Consider the following 17,189-nt stretch of genomic DNA (forward strand, 5'->3'; position numbering starts at 1 on the left):
TCCAACTCCTGCCAAGGCATTGCCACAGAGAGCAGGTCACACAGGAACATGTCCCGGCAGGTTTTCAATGTCTCCAGAGAAGAAGACTCCACAACCCCCCCGGGCAGCCTGTTCCAGTGCTCAACGTATAGAAACTCTTCCTCATGGTGAGGTGAAGCCTCTTGTGAGTCACAAAACCGAGATAACACGGGCCAGTTCCCCACTAGCTTGAAAGGGTTTGCCGCCAGCTAAGCTGCAACAAGAGGCCTTAAGCACAAGGCCTGCCGCCCTGGAGCCATGCCGCAGCCCTACGCCTTTAAGAGGGAGCCGAGCACCGACCCCGCGCTGTGCGGCCCCGCCCCGCGCATGGGCGGCTCGAAGGACGCAGCATTGGCGGTGCGGATGAACTCGGGGCTCGGGCGGCCGCGTCTGGAGCGCGGGGGGTTTGACGGGCGGCCGTGCAGCTCCGGCCGGCATTGCCGCGGCTGCGGTGCCCCACTGCGCCCATGGCCTCCGCGCTGGTAAGGGCTCGGTCCCGGGCACAAGCGGTGCTCGGGGGTCGCCCGGCGCCCTCCGCCCCGGCCATCCTGCCGCCCCGCTTTTTCTGCGTGCGGGACGCTAACGGTTCCCGCGGGGGTGGTGCGGGGGGTGCTCCTCCGGGAGGCTGACTGTGTGCATCCTGTCCCCAGGAGGACCCCGTCTTGATCCGGCCCCTCCGAGGCCACGGAGCGGCGGTGACGGGCGTCGCCTTCAACGCGGACGCCGCGGGGCTGGGTGAGTGCGGGGGGGCGGGCGCAGTTTGGTTTTCCGAGCGGAGCGGTTCGCTCTGTGCTTCCTCCTTCTCCCCCTCCTGCGCCTGGAGCCGCCGGGCAGTTCCGGGAGCAGGTCCGGGCGGGGAGGCGGGGCGGGCTCCCGTGCCGGCCGGGCGGGCCGAGGAGTCTCTGCCCCTTCTGTAAGCGACAACTTTTAGAGCAAACCACAGGGCGGGAGGAGGGGTTTGTCCCGCGGCAAGAGAGGAGGAGGAGGAGGAAGTAAGTGAGGGGAGGGCCGAGGCCGGAGGGGCGGGGGGCTGTTCGTGCCGCTGCTGCTGTCCCCCTCACGCCGCGTTCCCTCGGTAAAGCTGCGGGCCCGGCACGGGAAGAACGGGCTGCGAAGGAGGGAGGAGCGCGGAGCTGCCGGAGCCTGCAGCCCGCTCCGTCCTGGGGCGCGGCGGGGAGCCGGCGCTGCTTCACGGAGCTCCTCTCTGCTCGGAGCTGCTGCTCAGCGCCAACATGAGGATCCGTCTGGCGAGAAGATGGACGTGGGTCCGCAAAAGCTGCGTGTTTATCGGCTTCTTGATGATCGCTTACTTTGTGGTCGAGCTGTCGGTTTCTTCCTTCGGGGCTTCTCTCGCCGGGGAGAGCATCACCAAAGGGAAATGGGAGAGGCGCTTTTCTGACAGAGCAGAAGAAGCTGTGGATTTGGCTCGCCCAGTTTATGACAAACCCCCGCCTGATCCTTATGCCCCAGGAGAATGGGGCAAGCCCTCTCGCCTGCAGCTGAGTCCTGAGGAAAAGAAACAGGAAGAGGATCTAATTGAGAAGTATGCAATTAATATTTATTTGAGTGATAAAATCTCTCTCCACCGGCACATTGAAGATAATCGACTGAATGGGTGTAAAACCAAGTCTTACAACTACAGAAAACTGCCCACAACATCTGTTATAATCGCTTTTTACAATGAAGCCTGGTCGACATTGCTGCGGACGATACATAGCGTTCTTGAAACGTCACCTTCAGTGCTTCTAAAAGAGATTATACTGGTGGATGACTTGAGTGATAAGGTGTATTTGAAGACTGAACTTGAAAAATACATAAGCACTCTGAAAAGAGTCCGTTTGATAAGAACCAACAAACGAGAAGGACTGGTTCGTGCGCGCTTAATTGGCGCTACCTTTGCGACTGGTGATGTCCTCACGTTTCTAGACTGTCACTGTGAGTGTGTGACTGGCTGGCTGGAACCACTGCTCGAGAGGATTGCTGAGAATGAGACTGTTATTGTTTGTCCTGTCATTGACACCATTGACTGGAAAACATTTGAATACTACATGCAGACAGCAGAGCCCATGATTGGGGGGTTTGACTGGCGGCTGACATTCCAGTGGCACTCGGTGCCTAAACATGAGCGTCTCAGGCGCAAATCTAAAACTGACCCAATCAGATCCCCAACTATGGCTGGTGGTTTGTTTGCTGTCAGCAAGAAGTATTTTGAGTATCTGGGTACCTACGATACAGGAATGGATGTTTGGGGAGGGGAGAACTTAGAATTGTCATTTAGGGTTTGGCAGTGTGGAGGTATGTTGGAAATTCATCCGTGCTCCCATGTAGGTCATGTGTTTCCAAAGCGTGCACCCTATGCTAGACCAAATTTCCTTCAGAACACAGCACGTGCTGCTGAGGTGTGGATGGATGAGTACAAAGAGCACTTCTACAACAGAAACCCTTCAGCAAGAAAAGAAAACTATGGGGATATTTCTGAGAGAAAGATACTAAGAGAGCGTTTGAAATGCAAGAGTTTTAACTGGTATTTAAAGAACGTATTTGCTGAGTTGCATGTACCAGAAGATCGTCCTGGCTGGCATGGTGCTATCCGCAGCGCGGGAATAGCTTCAGAATGCCTAGACTATGTCTTACCAGAACATAATCCTACTGGGGCTCACCTTTCTCTCTTTGGATGTCATGGTCAGGGAGGCAATCAATTTTTTGAATACACATCAAATAAGGAAATTAGATTTAATTCTGTAACTGAGCTATGTGCTGAAGTCCCTGAGCATGAAGACTTCATAGGCATGAGAAGCTGCCCAAAAGATGGATCTCCTGTCCCAGAGATTATTATATGGCATTTCAAAGAAGATGGGACTATTTATCATCCTCATTCAGGAAAGTGCCTTACTGCTTATCGTACAACTGAGGGGCGTGCTGATGTGCAAATGAGAACTTGTAATGCTGCAGATAAAAATCAGATGTGGAAATTTGAGAAATAACCACTGCTGGGAGTACAAATTGAATGGACTGTAATCTCCAGGGGTTTTATGTGTGTGAGCAGATAGCAATTTTGGTTGTATTCCAAGGTATGCAGTTATGACTTCATAACTGAACTTCACATCTGAATGTCTTCAGATGTGTTTGTAGTGGTGTGGAAATTATATTTTCTGTGGTGGACTGTATGGAAAGCAGAAGTAAATACTGGGGTTTAGTTTCTAAATCACTGAATACAGATCTAATGCCTTTTGTTTTTTGTGAAATTTTAATCCATTATTTTCCTTGGGCTGCCTTGATTATGGTAAAACAAAGGCTTTTGAGTGGACTGAGGAGGGATTTTAAATCTTGAAAAAAATCATGCACATTACCTTTTAGGTTTAATGTTACATGAAAGTAAAGAATCTTTACTTACCAGAAGTAAAAGTTCAGTTTTTTGTGGTGGAATTAACTGACCTGTGTTGCAGATACATGATGACATATGTGTCTAACACCCTAAGTAATGCTACAGTAGCATGTGATTGAAAGTTGACTCTTGAGCCTTTTTCGTATCCTGCAGTTTTCTGGGTGTTTGCATGTTCTTAAGGGTTTCAGAGTGACCTCCAGCTATATTGCAATGAAGAAAAGGAAGGCTTTTTAGTAGATGGGTTTTGGCACTGCTGTGCAGTCGTGCACCTATTCTGGAAAACATATAGAGAAAAGTGTGGTAGCAGTGGAACCAAGGACATGCTGGTGGTATTACAAATGGGAAGAAATAGGGATGACTGCAGATAAGAATTCTGTCTAAAGGTAACAAAAGAAAACAAGCACAGAATTGCATTAGCTGCTGCTGTTTCTTGGCTATATATTTTGACATTTATATTGCCTCTGTGTGAGCTTTCCTGTGTTAAGCCTGGCATCCTAGGGGCACAAAGCTTATGCGACGAAGGTTGGATGGGGCTTTGAGCAAGCTGTACTAGTGGAAGGTAGTGTGGCGGGGGGGTTGGAACTAGATGTTCTTTAAGGTCCTTTTGAATCCTTAGCTATTTTATGATTCTATGACTATACCATGTATACTTTTTTGTCTCCTAGTGGGGTAGAGGAAAGAGACAGAGGAAAACTTAGGTATTTTTGTTTTGCGTTATATATTTTGGCATCAGCCTTAGGTGGAGTTTTGAAATAACACAGCATATGCCACCTCTTTCTAGTTGCAATAGTATTATGGAAGACCTTGGGTGAGGTTGGGAAGCTGGAGTTCCTGACATGAGGGAAGTTGAAAAGACAAAGGGCAGCTTGGAGCAAACCAAGATTTGCCAGTTTGGTGGTCCAAAGAACAACATATTTAGAATGTTTTCTGTATCCTGTTATGCTGACTTTTGAGGAATGTTAATTCTTGAATTGTGTCACTAATCTGTTTTGAGTGTGATTATAGTCAGTAGATGGAATCCTTATCTTGTGTACTCGGAGAAAAAATCTTGTGTTAGTATCTGTGTGTTTTAGCTTTATGTGATTCAAGCTGAACACCTTCATAATTTGGGCATTCCAGCTTTTTTGATTACTTTTCACTGACGTGATAAATGTTTTTCAGTGGCCACAGTGTAATAGTTCTTGACATAGGACTGATAGGTAGGAACTTGAGCTAGTAAGCATAAGAATCTGAATACTCAAGGAAGGTAGTAGGTGTTCCTTTGCTGCAGGTCTTAGTAGGTAGAAGGGTTAAAAGGGAGAAGTAAGACATTGAATAAGTGAAGATTTTCCAAAAAGAGTAAAGCAGCAGTAAATTCAGATGGTTTTAAAAAGCTGAGGGGTTTGGGGGAAGCAGGCTAAGGTAGAAGGAGAACAAGAAGAAAACTTAGAGGTGGGGACGTAGCATTGAATCTTGGTAAAAAATGCTATCCACTGTGTGGCATGAGCTTTTTAAGTTGATAACTTATTTTTAGGATGTTACTTGCAGTTTGATTTTTTGTTAAAGGGTATCTCTACTATATAAGGGAGACATTCCTGAAAAATTCCGTTCTGCTCTGTAGCAAGGAATTCTTTTGTGGACCTACAAGTTATGAACTGTTTATCAAATTTTAAAAGGCAGACAGTCATTATGTATTGAGGGCAATGAATTACATAAACTATGTGCTTTTGTGAAAAGCTTGCTATAGACTGTTATACTCAATAGACACAACAGGAAAAAGGCCTGGGTTCTCCTACATGGTAGAGCATTAAGTTGTATGTGCAGTCCGTGTTTCCTCAGATGAAAGTAATTAAATGGTGTGAATATAAACTATGCAATGTTTATACAGTTTTTTAGCACTTGGCAAAAACTGCATTTCATATGAAGAGCTACCTTCATGTAACAACTGACATTCAAAGTGTTCCTTATCTATTTAAGCAATAATTCTAAGTAAATCTGCCTCTTGACCTTAACATTTCAAGTTCTATTAGTTCTGAACTGAGCTGCAGCAATTCTACAGAAATGCTTCAATCCAGTTGTTTTACATATGTACAGATTTCTGGAAAATCAAACTGTGAAAGATTTTCTATTCTGTTAGACTTTGAAAATTTTGGAAACACTTGTATATATTTTAAACTACTGATTTTAAGTGACTTAAATTGAATGTAAACTGAACACTGAATAAATGTGGGAGGGTTTTGGAGTTTCTTTTGAAAAAATAAATAAAACTCTGATTGATAATTAAATGTTGGCTAGCATGCTGACTCTTTTCAGTTCTCTTCCACCTATGTAAGTACATTCAGCATACAATAGAAATGGCCATGAACTTGAAGTTATAGGAGTTATTGAAAGTTCCTTGTAATTTATCCACTGTGCTTACTATTCCAGATTGGCTCCTTTGACGGAGGTTCAATTAGTAATTGTTTTCCTCCAAGTAGGAAATCTTGCATATCCCTGATAAATGTGTTTGTACTGGGATGTTACACCTTATCACACTGAGATTTGCAGAGTTCCTGTTAAGTGTGTGTTTCAGATTGGTGGTGGTGGTGGTTGAATATTCATACACATACATCATGTATGCAGTCCTGTACTGCATCTGACTTGTAATTCTTGCACCAAGTTAATTATATTGGGGTGTCTCAGTATTTTGGTGTGGAAAAAGGGTGACCAAGAGGTACATTTGGCTGTTAAAGCCTGGCTGAGTATGTCTCTTCTGATCTGTGCATAACTTTAATACAGTCTGTACTGTGGCGTTGGGAGAAATAGGAGTGTAATGTTAATTCCGTATTGTGGCAACTTGTGTCTTCATATGTACATGTGAAAATGTGTGCCATCAATATTCACAACTTATAAATTGAACTTTGTTTCACTGCTAATACCATAAATGTTTTTTTTTCATGGCATATATGAAGCACAGATATCTGTTTAGAGAACTGCAGCAAAGCCATGTGTAAACTTGGCCTTTGCATAAGGCTGAGTCTATTCTTTGGTGTTCAATTCTGTTATGACTCATCAGAAAAGCAAATTAGCTACTGATGTGTCAACTATACTTGGGTGTGTACAGAAAGCGCTGACTTTAAGAAAGGGGTGTGGGGAGGAAAGCACTGAATTTGGAAGCTAGATGACATTTTAAATCGGAGTCAGCTCAGTGTGAATTTTCAGCTTCCTTTCTAGTTATGTTTTACAGTTGATCAAATATTTTCATTACTACAGCAAAGACAAATTTTGTCTTTCACTTCTAAACTTGGTTCTGGTTATGTCGTGGTTTCTTTGAGGAGCAAGTGAAACAGACCCATTTGTGGTATGGCCCATCCTAAAGAAATTCTTCTGAACCTATGTTTCTTTTGTTTCAATTCCGGTACTTTAAATTAGCCTGGGAGATCTGTTGTGGACCATTTACTGGTGGTCTGGTAATTGAAAGTCAGAGTGTAGGTTGGTGACATACTTGGCAGGCGCTGACAGCTCATCAACTGGATCTGATCTGCATTGCTGTAAGACCTCATGTGTAATTTACCCTGGATGGTCCTTGTTCTACTCCTTTTGAACATTTAAATGCATGGACAGTGTGAACTCAAGGGGAGAAAAATGCATAGAGGATTGAGGAGCAATCCTTAAGATACTGTGCTTGAGAAAACTGGGGAAGCAAGCATTGCTGTAAGTAGGTAAAAGTTCTTAAAATGGAATAAAAAGAGAAATAGAGAAGTTTCTTTAATAATAGTAATAGCGTATTTTTCATAAATACAGCTATTTTTAAGATCAGTATTGATAATGGAAATGACTGCTAGCAGCATTATTGTCCCATATACTCTAGTGCCTATGGTTAGCTAAGATAAAATATTGCTGTTCCAGTAAAATACTTGGACATTAGCCATATGCATCAAAATTGATTTCAGCCTACTTGAAGGGGAATAGCTTGGCTTGGCTGAGGCTTGTTAAGGGTAAAGGGTCCTTGTTTCCTTGGCGCAGGATAGGGCAAAAGTTAATATAGATTCAGAGTTTTGTTTTAGAGTTTCTTTGTCTGGATTGACAACATGAGCGAGGGGTACAGACACAGTCACATCAGCCCATGTGCCTTAGGAAAATAATTCCCTAATGGGTCTGTCAGTTATTCCCCCTTTCCTGTGCAGCACCCTTCTGTCTTCCATTACCCCTGGACTGGTGTCAGTTGGGCTGGAACTGCAGTATCAGAGATAATATTAGTCTTTGAGTATCACAGTACTGTGCAGGTGGTTTCAAGAGAGAAACCTGCCTAAGGATGGAGAGGGAATGCTGCATGAGCCTAGGCAATGGAGTCCAGAGGGAGAACAAGGAAGATCCTCTAGTTTTTGTAACTGAAAGCAAAGAGGATTAGTATTACATTGCCTTCATGCGGTTCATAAGGTATCACAGGTACTTGGAAGTTCATGCATTATTTGTTTTGGAAACCATTAATCTTGTGTGTTCCACATTTCCAACCTGATGCCTTCAAATTCTATTTTAGCTTATATTGCACTTCTTCCTTTCTGTTTTATGCAACTCTAGGTCACATTTTTGTGAATCAAAGGAGAGAAAGAAATAATTCAGGTACAATTAGAAAGAGCCTGCTGTAAAATAGAGTTCTGAAAAGTTGGAAGGGAGAAATATCCTGTACTTCTGTGTCAAATTTAGTCATATTGATGTGGGACCAGACTCTCCCTATGTGCATATATTTTACCAGAAGCTAGTCTTCGGGGAGTAAAAATAGTATCTCTGTGCCAAATTCCTAAAGAGTTTAATACCTAATATTTTGTTTGAGGCTTGCCTTGACACATATGCTAATAAACAAACTTAATTCCCCTGTGCTGTGTTGGTGTCTGAAAGAGGGTGGGAAAAGAAAAAGCCACCATTTTAATGTCCTCTTCAGCTTCTAGGAAGTTACTGTTCTTCCTCTGCATCCATTTCTGTACTAGGGGTAGGAATTTTATAACGGGTGGGAGTGAGAATCCCTTGTTTTGACTTGTTGTGCATGCTAGCACTTAGCACAGGTGAAGATAATAGGGGTGTAGAAATATCATACTTGTCAGTTTAATTGAACTGCTCATTGTTATTGCTGCTTATAGCTTCCTGAAAATTATCATGCTCTGGTAAAAGCTATGCCTGCCTTCTCAAATGCAGATGGTATGGTCCACCTCTACAGTGACTGAAAAATTTCCATTATTAGACTGACAACTTTATATTGCTTTGAACTAGACAAAAGTTAATTTTTGTTAGTATAAAAAATGGTACTAAAATAGGATTATAGAATTTGGATATTCACTTTTGCATAGAAATTTGAAGTGTTAGAAATGATATCTTGAATTTAAGTTGGCTTGTCTTTTCAAAGTTAAACATTTGATGCTTGAAACAAATTCCATTTTGGAGATCAAACTGGAATCACTGAAGAATTTGTCTGTTGTTCTTAACACTTGGTAATGCTAAATCTGAATTCATACTTAATGACTTGCATGATGTTCTGCTTTGTATTTTTTTTGTTCTATATCTTTAAAGTACTTGTAAGTCAGTTTGCTTAATATATGGGATAGCTACTTGTTATGGATTGTCCTTTACTCCTCCCTGTCTTCTGATATCCCTCCAAAACCCTGGTTTTGGCATTGCTGGCTTCCTGGCTGCTAGTTTGGCCAAGTATCTATTACAACACAATAACTGCTTCCTCCCCTTAATACCCAGTCAGTTCACTGGTATTCCAAATCTGTAGGCATTAGCCCTGGTAGTTCTATTAAGAGTGAGTAGATTTATTGTATCTTTAATTTTTTGCCAGCTACCTCCTCTTTGGATAGGTTTCTTATGGTGTGGAAACTGAAGGCACAATGCAGAGCTTACAGATTTGTAGGCCATGCAGAAGCAGTGACCAGTGTACACTACTCGCCAGATGGGCAGCTACTTGCTTCAGCTTCTCGAGATCGTACTGTCAGACTATGGATTCCTTGCATGTGAGTATAACTAGGCAATGCTGGCTATGTGTTTCATTAATGTGCAATATGAATAACTGACTCTTTACCCAAGAAAAGTTTCTGTCTTCTTCCCGCATCCTTGGGCTTTGACAGAAACAGACATTAGGGAGAATAAACAAGTATGGAGGCTAATGTTGCTAGTGAATAGCTCCATTCTCCGAAATTGGTCATACAATTACTTTAATGTCTGTTATTCTAATAATTAATATTCAAATAAGGCAAAAATACTGGCAGAACTAAGATTAAAGCTGTATACCTTGGTTTTTCATTTGCATAAGATGCCAAATATATTAACTTTGAGTTTTACGGGGTTTCAGTCAGTTTGATATAATTGTGGTTTGTGTCTTGGGTTTTCTTTTTATTTTTTTCCCCACTAGTCATGGAGAATCATCAGTACTGAAAGGTCATACAGCATCTGTTCGTAGTGTGAGCTTCTCTCAGGATGGCCACTTTCTAGTTTCAGCATCCAATGATAAATCAATAAAAATATGGAGTGTTCGCCATCCATGCCTTTTGTTTTCCCTATTCCAACACACTCACTGGGTTTGCTGTGCCAAGTAAGTGTTGTTTTTATTGTCTTTGTAAAGAAGCAGAGCTACTAGCAAAGGGGTTTTATTTCCCAGGACAGAACCAAGAGAAGAAAAATCTGTGAATGATAAATAATGATTTATCACTAATAATGAAATTTAAATAAATCAATTGTGTGCACACATGTTAGATATATATATATATATATATATATATATATATGTCTATCTCCTGGTTGAAGTCTGAAAGCTTGCTCTATGTGTTTGTATGTCTTCATGTTAAATCTGTTGCTGTGTATTAATTCTTTCAATTTAAAGGACAAATAAGGCCTTCTGTATTCATTTTTAGTCTGTATCCTGTCTTTCTGCAGTCTTGTATGCTTCTGTGCTGTATTGACTAATTTCACAGATTCACTTGTTTTTAGATGCATTATGCACAGTAGGGGTTTTCTCAACTATTCTTGGAACATAGCAGTATAAAAGAATGGTCATGAGTCAAAATGAGTTAAGCTTACGTAATTGGAAAAGGTAAAATAAATGGCCTTTGTACTGCAAGTTAAGATTTGCACTCTATTTAAAGGCAGGGCAGCTCCTCAAAGACAAGAAAAGATTGTTCTTTGAGTTTAACTTCCCCCCCCATATTAGTGGAAAATCTGCAGCTAGGAGAGGTCTGATTTAAACATCTTGAGAAAGAAATGTAACACTAGCGAAGGGCAGAGCCTTACAAAGTTCTGAAGTATCTGATTGTTTAAAGTTAAAAGCACTAGGAAATTGGATGTAAAAGTTCTTGAACTGTGTTCTAATGTCCTTATGCAGTTGCTCTCTACAAGAAATAATAATGGTTGGTGCAATTAACACAAATGGACTTTCTTGTTTAAAGACCTAGTCTGCTAGTCTAGGAATAATCATGAATGTTTTGCTGACAGCTTGTAGGTCCAGAGAGAACTCACAGGGGACTGTATATGTAGGTTAAAATTGGAACACAAGGTTTTACTGTGTCCTCTTTGTCTTTTTGCCTATGGTTTTCTATAATAATCTCTTTGCATCTGAAGTGAGAACCTTAGGCTGCTGTTACCCACCCCCCTCTACAGCCCACCCCACCCTCCCTGCTTATGGCTCCATTTTTAACTGTAGTTGATTGTGAAATGAAGGGGGGAGGAGTAGGGGAGAGAAGCTTTTGCTTTCAGCTTATTACTCCATGAGAAATATGAGAAATTCAAATGTCCTTTAAATGTTACACATTTTAATTCCAAATGGGCTTTCTTGATTCTGGTGTTTTGGAACGTATGTCTCTAATTCTAATCTAGGTAGTATCAGTTGTGTAGTAACATACACACTTGTATGCTCCAGATTTTCACCTGATGGAAGACTAATAGCATCTTGCAGTGAGGATAAATCTGTTAAGATCTGGGATACAAGAAATAAAACTTGTATTGAGAGCCTCTTAGATTATGAAGGGTAAGTATTACTAGCAAAAAGGAGAAATGAAATGGTGCAATTTTCATGATTTAGTTCATATTTTGTGGTGTCAACATCTATATATGTTATGTCTGAAAACAGATGGAAATTCTGCCACCCATGTAAACTAAAATAATTCATATCACATTTTTTAAAGAGTTTAACCAGCTGTTTTCCAATAGTGAAGAAATAAGCCAGAGAGAAGTCAGATTGTTCTTGGATTTTTGAAGTTTTAATGTTTTTTGCTTTGTTTTCACAATGCTTTTTGATACTGGGTGCTTCAAGAAAAAGAGAAGTTTAATAATTCTTCACTTGTTGATGAAAACAGTGTTAGGTTAGCTTCAGTGACCTGCCTTACTTAGATTTAGAAAACAATTGCTTTTACTTATCTGTAGTTTTCTTAAGCATCTTGGAACCAGAGTTTTAATTAACAAAGGCAATGGAATATAATTCTTTTATATTTACTTCTCTATTTTCATGGCTGCCTTCTCATGAACAAAGAGCTTCAGAAAACTATCTTTTTTCTAGTCTAAAAGATTGTCATAGCTGGGTATTCTGTTCTTAGGCAAAATTATTTTAGTTTTTGCTTACAAACTCTTCACAGCACTTCCTTCTAGGAGCTTTGTACTGCAAGACAATCTGTGAAAATTTGAGTCAGAACAATTATACTATCTTTTTAACAAAGGCCAGATTATACAGTCTGATTTATCATGCACATCTTGTTTCCTTATGCTTATTGCAGTTGCTTAAAATACCTTATTTGATTCCACGCAAATCTGTGGCAACTCATATATATGAGTGTGTGCATATGTATATACACTGTCCCAATCCCCCACCCCCAGTATTTCTATGGAAACATGCATTTAATCTGTTTTTGTTAATTGTATTTAGATTTGCAAATTTTGTGGATTTCAACCCAAGTGGTACGTGTATAGCTTCTGCTGGTTCCAATCATGCAGTGAGACTGTGGGATATTCGAATGAACAAGCTACTGCAGCATTACAAAGGTAAAAACAATGGAGTTCTTGCAATTAAATGTGATTTATTTAGATTATATGATCTAATTCCTTAATGGGGAAAGTAGAGAAGTAAGTCATATTGTAAATAATCTTTCTGTAGTCTGGCAACCCTAAAAATCCAGTTTGAATTGCGATTATTCCTTTGTAGCGATTCTCTTAATTCTTAGAACAGAGCAAATCAATTACTTTGAAGAGTGCAATGCCCCAGCACTTTGGTTGTTTTTCCCTTAAATTAACTAGTTTCTTCTTTGGGAAGTAGAAAAGAGCAAAGAAGTAAAGTCTACATTTCCTGTTAGTAGGTATCTACAGTCTTTGAATTTTGTCTTCTGTAAATTAGTTCACAGAGCAGGAGTTAACTGTGTATCATTCCATCCTTCTGGTAACTATCTCATCACTGCTTCTGATGATGGTACCCTTAAGATTTTGGACATGTTAGAAGGAAGACTTATTTACACTCTTCATGGACACAAGGTATACTCAATCCTATTTAAATGGAGATCTTAATAGATTATTTGGTATCTTTTCAAAGGGAAAGTAGCACTTATCGCCATTGTGTCTTGTATCCTCCACTTTGCAGGTAGCTTCAGTGGACAGCGTAGAGTTGTATTAAACACCTTAATCACAAGTTCATAAGGAAATGCATCAGTTTTACCTATGACTGTGAGGTTAATCTGTCAATATTTTATGCATGCTTAATGTTAAGTAATATATTGCATTCTGAATTAATTCTTGGTTGTCAAAATCAATTACTTGGCACAGTAGTTGCTCTCTATTGAAAAACAGCACTAAGAACAAGGAGACTTATGGAAAATAAGTTTTATGAAGAATAGCAGGTGTTTTCTTCCTTCTAAATGCAAAACCCTACTTTAGATAATGAATTGCTGAAACATGTTGAGTAATATATATTTGATAACTCATTGCAGAGTTAAAGCATAAAATCTAAGGAAAATGCCACTGTTTTCTTAGTATTGATTGTAGTCATTGTAATACAGCATCTTTCAAAGGTAGGCAGTAGCCTCTTGGTCAAGTTGTTTTGCAAAAATTTCACTCCAGTTAGATTTTTCCTTTATTAAAATTGAAAAATTTGCTTATATTAGATAATGACATAAGTCTTTTTCTCATTGCATCAAAATACTGTGATCACAGGAATAGCATACCTTTGCTGTATATGGATTTTTTTCTTTCAGGGACCTGTACTTTCTGTGGCTTTTTCAAAAAATGGTGAAAAATTTGCCTCAGGTGGAGCAGATGCTCAGGTTTGTGGTATTGTCTCTTTAATTGTTGTAATGTTTATTAAGGTGGGTGGGAGTTACATGTAGTATGTCACAGTACCATGCTAACTACAGCATGCTGACCTGTATTCTCTCTAGCAGTGTGTTATATAGACTTCCAACTGGATGTTGTGATGACCATAATACTGAATAATTCTGTTCTCTATATTAAAATAAAGGAGTGATTTTTTTTTTGTAAACAGAAGTATTTTAAGTGTTATAGTTCAGTGTCAACAAAGTAGTTGTGTTGCAACTAATATTAAAACCTACTGTCTCCATTAGGTTTTCATTTCTTTTAAAGTTGCTACTCTGTAATTGTAAATATTAAGTTGTACTACTGGGAAAACTGCTAGAATTCAGCAAATTGTTGGCTTTGTGGTTTCACTAATGCAAATTAGAAAAGTATTAGATTTGACACAGGGAAGAGTTGTTTGAGCATTTAAAAACAAGTTAAACAGCAAACCAGACAATTAATCTTCATCTGCTGTGATAAACCTCATAATTACAAAAATGCTATCAAGCTTGAAGTCATCTCAGGTCTTTACATTCCCCAAAGAGAAAAAACTTTTGTAGCCAAAGGCTTAGAATTTCAGTCTGAAATGTTTTTTAATATTAGTTGTCTTTTTCATTGTTTCCTGTTACAAAAAGCTAAAAGCCACACTGTAGAAATGAAAATCTTCTGAATTTACCATACATTCTGTTTTGTGGAGTTTGAAATATGTTTCAGCTAGTGACAGAGACAGTCTTGAGATATAATAAATACTTTTCAATTGAAAACTTTATTATCTTTAGAATACAGTCTGTTTCTGGTTTTTACTTGTCATTTCAGGCAGCATGCTTTCTAGAATTACTTGAAAGCACTCAAAATAAAAAATAAAATTGCTTTCTATTACAAAGTATTAGTAAGAAGCAGCGCCAAGACTTGCAGTTATTGAAAAAGTGAAAACATTAGCAAACCTCCAATATTAATTTTACAAGCAGAAAAAAATACCAAGAATGGAGGAAAGGTATTTACTCCTTCAGCCACTAGTCTGATCTTTTATTTTCTGTACCAAAGGGTTTTGGTCGTTTTGATGGGTTTTTTTGTTTTTAATGAGAAGTTTTCAGTTTCAGAAAGAAGCTTTGATTCCTAAGTAATCCTGAATTGCTTGCCTTACGTCTCATGAATACTCACTTTTGAATTTTATGACAATTAGTATTATGACAGTTATACTTGAGAGGAAGTGAAGTGCATGTATTAAACTAGGCCATGTGGCAGAAGATCCATTTGAGAAGCTATGATGATGGAAGGGACCTACAGTATTAAGCCTGATTCAGTCTGAAATAAATGCCAACATACCCTAGGAGTGCCTGTCTTACTGCAAGGTTCCTTTGAATTTGGGATTGCCTGAATGACATGCATGTTCAGTGGAGTCATGTCACTGCCTTTCTCCTGCTCTGACTCCATGCTGTAAAGCTGGTGGCATGGGTGGTATGTGGGATCTTGGGGTGAGTGGGTATTAGTGCAAAATCTGTAAGATGACTCACATTTCTCAGCAGTTCAGTATAGTGCTTTCATGCTGAATGCATGATAGGGAAGAACCAGTTTCATCAGGAAGTGCTTTATTAAAGTAAATGTTGAATTTAAAAAGTAGCCAGGTCTTAGAAGGTCTAATAATGGATCCTGGGTTTATTTACCTTACAGAAAGGTATGTTTTTATCTGAAGTTTTGCCTCATTTCCCTGTGAACATTCCAGTGGGAGAGGGCGGCTTATTTTGGTGTAACTTTTGTCGTAATTTTGTAAGTTTTAAAATGTGCAATACTAACCATTATGTGGTAACTATCTACGTATATATTTTTATATATAGTAAACATAAGAACTTTATTCCTCAGTGTCAATTTTCTGTTGGTGTATGCACGTGTGTACTCCACAAACATACTTTTTTTGCTGACCCATCCACAGTCCTCTTCCAAGTCTGACAAGAAAATAGTTATGGGACTTTTTCTCAACTCGCTGTGATAGAATTGAGCTATTGTTTGAAGACTATTACATTTTCAAACAACAGATAAAATCTGTTATTACTCATGAAAGAAGGAAAACCAGTATCTCTACTTCTAGTTTAAAGTTTCTTTCTGGTTGGTGCAGAGCCAGCTGAAAGCTTTGCTCAGAAGCATGTTAAGTATTTGAAACAAGCACTGTTTCTTCTTGTTTGCTTCTTTCCTCAAACAGAAAAACTTGAGCAATGTAGAGCTCTGAAGTTCATGTTCATCACACTTCTTGGCTATATGTGCACAAATTATTTCATGGAAGACATAAAACCTTTTACTTTCAAGCTAAAGAGCAAAGTTACACCTATTTCTTTGGAAGGTAGTAGCCTGTGCTGTTTATTCAGCTCTTATTATATAGAAAAGGCAACTTATTGTGTCTGATGACTGCCTTGACATAAAGGGAAATACTTCCTTATGGAATAGCTATTTTTGTAGGCTTGTGCACAGTTACTTTTACACTGTTTGCATCGCACTGGAGATATTCAAGGTATATACAGATGTTTCTGTGCAGTTTTTACTTCTACTAATTTTGTTGTCTGTAGTGATGAAGCTGCAATGGCAGGGTCTTCCACTTTAGAGCAAAATGAAACATTTAGAGCTTGAGCAGCTCAAATGTTCCCCACTGATGAAAGGTCCTACCTGCCTATAGCTTGCCTGTTACAGTAAATGTTGAGGAAAGTTCTAATTGCTAAACCAGCAGAAAGCCTGAAAAAATGGGATAAATCCACATAAAATTTGTGAACAACTTTATGGTGGACTGGGAGATGGAGGTAGTGGAACTACACAGCTGAGGAGTGAGATAAACTGCAACCTCTCTCTTACAGCTCAGTGAGCTGCTGTGACTGAACTAGCCTAACACCTAACTGTTCCGGGCTCTGAGTCAGGCTTGAATAGTTTGTAATGAGATCCATGCATCCTGCTTTCACTGGTGCTAATGTCTGAGATAGTTTGGGCCTAGTTTTATAGGTGCACTGCGTCTCCCAGGGCTTATTTAGGGTCCTCCACTCAAGAGTCATGAAAATGTTGACCCTGAAATGAACTTGTAACAATGGAACTACTTACGATTATATTAAGAATATGATTTAGTCACTTGGAATTTCTGTGACAAATCTGTGATTTCTGTTGCTTATGTCTAGTTTATTAATTTCTGAAAAATATTTGTTATGATTGTCAAAATTATTTTTGGCTGGACAGTTTTAAGTCTCATCATGGTCCCACATTTGTCCCCTCTAATTTAGGAGTAGTTGTAAAAAATCAACATTTTTGGAAACTGACATCTTTTAAGTGTTTCGAACTGCACTGGGCATACCTGATTGTTGTATGTTGTTTTTACCTTGAATGTAATTGGAAAACATTGAGGAAACAGATTCCTTTTGCTAAAACACTGGAACCAAGTGCTTTAGAGTTGTATGGAACTCTGTAATTTCTCTTACACCCTCAAACTTTTGGTTTGACCTGCAAGTCTTTAAAGTGGAAAGAAAATTGATAGTCTATG

The 17,189-nt window shown here is 39.6% G+C and overlaps 2 protein-coding genes across 2 annotated transcripts in view; both read left to right on the forward strand.

The window, feature by feature from the left end:
- The first annotated feature begins 360 nt into the window (after positions 1 to 360).
- The window catches only part of POC1B (POC1 centriolar protein B), a 51,694-nt gene continuing 34,865 nt past the window's right edge, over positions 361 to 17,189 (forward strand). The window contains exons 1-8 of the mRNA XM_005147958.3: positions 361 to 500; positions 669 to 753; positions 9,198 to 9,369; positions 9,768 to 9,947; positions 11,268 to 11,375; positions 12,267 to 12,382; positions 12,732 to 12,865; positions 13,582 to 13,650. Of these exons, the coding sequence (XP_005148015.2) occupies positions 486 to 500; positions 669 to 753; positions 9,198 to 9,369; positions 9,768 to 9,947; positions 11,268 to 11,375; positions 12,267 to 12,382; positions 12,732 to 12,865; positions 13,582 to 13,650 (879 nt within the window). The 5' untranslated portion in view covers positions 361 to 485. The remainder of the gene's footprint in view (positions 501 to 668; positions 754 to 9,197; positions 9,370 to 9,767; positions 9,948 to 11,267; positions 11,376 to 12,266; positions 12,383 to 12,731; positions 12,866 to 13,581; positions 13,651 to 17,189) is intronic.
- Positions 1,098 to 4,947, forward strand: GALNT4 (polypeptide N-acetylgalactosaminyltransferase 4). Its single transcript, XM_005147927.3, has one exon. It carries the CDS (start codon positions 1,251 to 1,253, stop codon positions 3,000 to 3,002), a length of 1,752 nt encoding a protein of 583 aa, XP_005147984.2. The 5' UTR covers positions 1,098 to 1,250; the 3' UTR covers positions 3,003 to 4,947.

Source organism: Melopsittacus undulatus, chromosome 5, assembly GCF_012275295.1.
Source record: "Melopsittacus undulatus isolate bMelUnd1 chromosome 5, bMelUnd1.mat.Z, whole genome shotgun sequence".
NCBI lineage: Eukaryota > Metazoa > Chordata > Aves > Psittaciformes > Psittaculidae > Melopsittacus > Melopsittacus undulatus.